Genomic DNA, 6,296 nt, shown 5'->3' with positions numbered 1-6,296 from the left:
ATATCCAGGAAAATAGCAATGAAATCTACCTAAGCAAAGAAAGTAAAAAAGAACATGAAAAATGTTGATTTCTGACGAATAGAAGAAATTTGCAAAATAAATCTTTCCTCTTTATGAATTCAAATTGTTGCTGCATTAAATTTGATGATAATCAACTTTAATAATATAAAAAAATTTCAGTTGTACGCAAGAACATTTAAGAAAGAATGAGAAAATTTATCCCATAAAATACCAAAAAGGAATTGAGGAAAGAAAATTATTACCTTTCTCTTTAAGAGAAATAGAAGTTATCTCACTATCTCCCTAGAGTTTTGATATTCCAAATCCGAACGATATATATCCCAAAATATCTGATCAACCGCACCATAATGTTCTTCTACTTCATTCCATCTATTTTGTCGGCTTCCTTTTGCATCCTCTATATCACTTTTTGCATTTTTTTAAACCAAATAAAAACATTTCATTAATTCACCGATGTCATAGTCATACTAAGTGTCCAATGACCAGAAGTTTTAGGAAACAATGGCCTAATACATTTAAAAAGCACGCTTATGCGAATTTCGTAAAGGCAGACATCAAAAATACTGGAAACATATCATAGCATTAACAATTCATACACCTATACAAGATGACGGGTTTAGCAGAAGTTACATCTACAGAGAGATTGGAATGTTGGTTCATTGGTAATGTTGCACGATAAAATAGCTATCATTATGTATGACAGGATTACTGATCAGATGAAAATGAGGTCAATGTATGTCAGTGAGAAAAGCATTCTCGAAGAATTAGTGCTGAAAAGAGTAGGGGAACAACTTGGGAAGAAATTAAGTAAACAAGAAAATAAACAGACGAACAAATAAGCTATTAAGTCAACTAGAAAATTAGTAAGCATTTAGGTGAATACATGCAACAGAAATATAGCGAAAAAACAAGCCTATGTATGGACAACCAAGATAACAACTTGGTATCATTCACACAGTGAGAAAAAATAATTTGGCTAACTGTTGAATAACACAACAAAATTTCAGCTTCCAAAAGGGAGCAAATAAACGCAATAAATGTTAGGGAAAATATTCCTGGTGACAAAAGATGTAAAATTGATCAAGAAAAATTAAAATGTCAATCTTTTGGAACTGTAATAGGATTGTTGCTGCAACATCTAACACAGTAACATAACATCTATAACATAGTAACATCTAACTCTCAGATTCTATTTCGGTTCAAGATAGCTTTGAAATTTGGAACTCCAACCACTAACTTGTAAGAACGTATATATGTGGTAAAGTCTTTACATCTCTCCCTTCCTCCTCCTTTTGGCTTTATTTCTTCCTGTCTTGTCTTCTTATCCAGTTTCATCCTCTTTTATTCGTTAAGAAAGTATCTCACTGATGCTCAAGTTTGGGTCAGAAGTCAAGCAGAAATTATCCTCGGGTACAAGAAAGGTAGAACGTTAAAAAAAACGTAGGCTTAAGATAAATGACGCAATGAGCAGAAATATCAAAGGCCAATATAGTTAGCAACTTTGAGCATTCACAAATGGATAGCCAAAAAATGAAGATTGTGAAAAACAAGTTCTCACCGGTTGGCGTAATTGGATGTAGACGATTGGCAAATCCGTACAACGATTCGGCTGTAGGTGTTATATCAGTTCCTTGGGATGCTATCTGTAAAAATTACCTGATTATCATGATTGAAAAAGACGAATTGGAAAATTTTAATTCCTTCCCAAACCATAAATCGAAGGCATTTGCCATGAATGATGGGCTGGGATCGTTACCGTATTCCCACTTTTCTAAATATGAACAATTTTGAAATGAAGCGTTACAAAAAAAAGTTAAATTTTTACCAACCAATTCTTCTCCAAACCAAACAAAAAACGAAGTCTCTTCAAATTTGGTAAACTCTTGAAATGACTAGGAGAGAATCTAGAAAAAGCTTTCTGATGATGTTTTTAACGTTGAGAGCAAGACGCTGATAACAAATAATTTGAGAATACTTGAACTTTGTTATCAACGAATGGTTATCATACTATTTCCGCGGTATTTAAATTTTATTGCCAGTATTATCAACTTATTACCATATCACTACTAAAAAGTTTTTTCCTTCAGGTACTTCGAAATATTCTAATTATTTGTTTCTATTATTTAACTTCGTCACACAAAAAAATTGACCAGAATCGTGAAAAAAAGATTTTTAAATAAAAGAAGTGGTCCAAATTAAAAAGCTATACGGTATCGCCCTAATTATCAGATCCCTTATCATGGAGACCTATATTCCATGACAGTATAGCCAGCATCATCATTCTTTCCCCTTCTTATGACGAAACTAAACCATACACCTTTTAGTACAAACGACCTTTTCAAACTAGTATACTGCAATTGCTGTATCGGTGTTTTCAACATAATTTTAAAACAGAAAGAAAAGAATTGTAACTTTCAGCATTAGCTGAAATTTATTATATGCTATAGTGAAATTAATGAAGTCAAGAAACAAAAAAAAAAACAAAGTAATAATCTCTAAAGTAACTTCTAAAAAATTTTTTAAAAAAAAGTGACACACTTCGGTGAACAATGGTTGACAACACATTTGCAACACATTGAATTCATTCAGTGTCGATGATAAGCCATAATACGGTTGGAAGAAACTGGATGGATAAACGAAACTTGAACTTGAACAAGACGAATTTAGCATTGATGATGATCCGGCAGATGAATGACCGGATAGATAGCCACCTGCTTGTGCAGTAATATATGATGATGATGGAGTTGTTGTACCATATAAAGCAGGATTAGATGAAACTTCTCCGGTAGTTGGATGATGTTGCTGTTGTGGAACATGAACTGATGCTGATGACGATGATGATATATTTGGAGCGACAATAACACGTGTTTGACGAGAACGATCAAATGCGGCGGTAGCATCGGTACTATCAGTGATCGAAGTACTATCGGAAACTCCTACAGGCGGTAAGCTATCATCAAGAGTTGCAGGATAATTAGTACCATCAGAGCATGTTGATGTAGCAGCAATACTATATGCGTTACTGCCATTTTGATGTTGTTGTGATTGCTGTTGATGGTGACGATGATGATGATGACTGTTATTATTACAGTTTACCACAGACTGACTCATTTTGAAGTGATTTTGAAAAAAACTTTTTCTTCTATTCCGTCAAATGGATTGTAAATAGGAGAGGAGTACACTTAGCTTAATTATTGGAAAATGAGCAAAAATTGTATATTTAGCATTCAATGAGAAATGTTCAATAGGAATTGAAATTAAATTAAGATAAATTGAGGAAACTGATGATGATTACAGACGTCGCAATTTCAGCAAAAGTTAAGACATGAAATGCTTTCTAACTCAGAGGGATGATGATAATAGCAATAGCAACAATGACGACAGTAAAAATGACAGTAGCAATATAACAAAACCGTATTCGCTCCATCTGTGTATCAACAACAGTTACAAAAGTGTTCAAAAAGATGTAGCTGTTTGCTGCCATACCAGCAATCGGTTGAAGGAATCAAAAATGGCAACATTTTTGGCCTATTGTATCTTTTCAAGATGAATCAAATAGCAACCACAACAAAACCTTCACCATAACCAATGCCAGACACCTCACTACCAATCGTCGAATGAATAACCGAAGCTTGTAATCACCGGAGGGAGCTTTTGTTTTTTTTTTTTTTTTTGTCATTTTTGCAGCATCTATGCCTCCATAAACGTTCCACAACTATCCGTTATCTTCAGAAGCCTCATCATTTCAGGCTAAGATTAATAATTCGGTCGCCCTTTGTTAGGGAATTCGAGAATTACTGCCATCAGTAATAAAACTCGGATTTTCATGTATTCATAATTATGCGTACTTGATTCATAAGGTTTCGACGAATTTGAAAATCCAAAAATCTTGAAGTATCTATAGACGGTCGACTTCGTTTGACAAAAGAAAATCACGAAACTTCATGATTTACTCACTACAGTGATAACACTATGATATGGTATACAATCAACTTTTCCAATGACAGCATGGTGTTTTTGAAAACCCAACGATCCAAGATTATGCCATACAGTGCATACATTCTATGAACTTTACAAAACAGTCGGTGGGAAAAGTCCATAGTACATGTTTGGGCGATAAATGTTATGGCCTTTTCATTTGAATGACGAAAAAAAAAATGAGAGAGAAATTGATGCTATCAATTATCCAGTGGCATAACAATCATTTTTATCCATACAAAAATTTTATCAACTACTACATGATAGCAGTAATCACAGTGTTGTCAATCAAAATCGCAAAATCGTTACTAATATAAATCTATTTATTTTTTTTTTTTGTCGGCAGCATCACTTTTTGATTCAGTGATCAATCACCTTAACATAATTTGTTTGGGAAGCCTCATTACTAACATTCCACCAGCCATGATTTCTATTAAGTGTATTTTGATCCCTCGACTTCATGCTTCAAGATTTCCATCTAAGTTAGCAAAAGCACTGGATTAAAATGCTACCAGTAGTTGACAAAATACTAAAAATCAGTGTATAACGACAAACGGACGTCACGTGTAACCAATCCTCCCCCTTTCTTTTTTAATTTGAGACTTCAATTTCAAATCAAATTTTTTTTCTAATTTCATCATTCCGTAATGTGATTGTTCTGCCCACTACTTTTATCTTCATTGTTTAATTTGTTCTTAATGTTCTGTTCTGTTCTGTTCCTATTCTATTTCACATTTATTTACTTTCTATCCATACCAAACGCTTTCCATAACGATATCCAAATACGCACACAAACAAACATGAGGACCATAAATGATAACATTTCCTCTGGAGAAATTCTCGTATAATTCTGCACTGCTACTAAAATTACGCATATCTTTTATATAGCACAAGTTTCGACAATGAATGTGCTAAGAATGAGCCAAATCTTGATCATGTATTATATTAAGATTTACCGCATCTCCTTCCTAATCATTCCTCCTTAATACATATAAAACTAACATAACACACCACTATCACACAATTCTGTCAACAGCCTAACAGTCAAGTCAAGAACTTTAAAGTGTCCAATTTATGATCTACTTTCTAGTGCAGCAAAATATAAACTAGTGACTTTTTACAACAACTTATTACTGTAGTAAGCAGAGATGAGTTTTCTTTTTTTACTTCTTTCCTATGTCTGATTAGATTGATTCGCCTACCAATAATTACCCAGCGATATAAGTCGAATAATTAGCATGTTAATAAGCCTTATTTCTCATCTCTTCCTTTACAGTACCAAAGTAAAAGAAGCATTTTCATTCATATTTTCACTACTCTCATTCTTTTTCACATCTTTTTCAGTATTACATATTATTCACACTTCCACACAGATATATATAAAGTATGGATAATAATTATCGATTATTATTACAAAGCACAAACATATATGGACAGAAATGAAAGAGGAAAGAAAACCTTTTCTTTTTTTTGTTTTTACGGAAAGAAAAATAGAGAGGAGTTAAAAAATAGATTACACAAAAGTAAGATGAGAAATTTGACGAATAAATTTAGCACTAATAAAAAAGTATAGCATTCAGAATAAAGGACAAAAAATAGCTTTTGAATTCGGAAGATAAAAGACGTTACGAACTTTCGAAAATTTCCCTATCATTTATAATTTATATCTTCTAACTTTAAAGTGTAATTTATAATGAGAAATATAAATCAAATATTAAGTATAATCATAATTGCAGATCGTATGCAAATATTAGTAGCTTATAATAAGAATAATAACTACAGTAAGTAGACCTATAATTATGTTCATAATTACCAGTACAGTAAAGTTATAATTCCAGCACAGTAACTTCTGTGTCATTACGATATATTAGTCCAAGATAGAAAACCGTCAATTAAAGCATTAAACATTCTGTTTCACAATGATAAACACGTGTAGTGTGATTTTTTCTAGGAGCACTGATACCACGGTTTGTGAATGGTACTAAAGAGATCAGTTGCACATCCTTGCTATTGAAATTAGCAATAATTATCTATCAAGATATTAAAAACTGTTATCCTAAATATCCGTAGTTACTAGTTTTTGAATTATCTCAAACCTGTTAGATTTTTCAGACTTTACTATTCATGAAAAGCCATGCGGTGAAATTTAATAAAAACAATATACGGATTGTTTCGATAAGCGTCATGCACCTTTTCATTATCTCAATAAATTCCAATTTCATGGAATAAGGAAAATAATGAGTGAAATGTGATTTATCAAAAATTCGGCAATAAACATAAGTGTTGAACACGAATTC

General features: G+C 32.5%; 1 protein-coding gene across 1 annotated transcript; it reads right to left on the bottom strand.

Moving 5' to 3' along the window:
- Positions 1-2,258: 2,258 nt before the first annotated feature.
- LOAG_11462 (hypothetical protein) lies at positions 2,259-3,132 on the bottom strand (the record flags this gene model as incomplete). The annotated part of the gene is made up of 2 exons (XM_020448352.1): positions 2,259-2,372; positions 2,560-3,132. The coding sequence occupies 2 exons, from the start codon at positions 3,130-3,132 to the stop codon at positions 2,259-2,261; spliced, it is 687 nt and encodes a 228-aa protein (XP_020301497.1).
- Between the last annotated feature and the right edge of the window lie 3,164 nt (positions 3,133-6,296).

This window comes from Loa loa, assembly GCF_000183805.2.
Source record: "Loa loa unplaced genomic scaffold supercont3.672, whole genome shotgun sequence".
NCBI lineage: Eukaryota > Metazoa > Nematoda > Chromadorea > Rhabditida > Onchocercidae > Loa > Loa loa.
The sequence above is the reverse complement of the archived record's forward strand: the minus strand, read 5'-3'. Positions and strand labels throughout refer to the sequence as shown.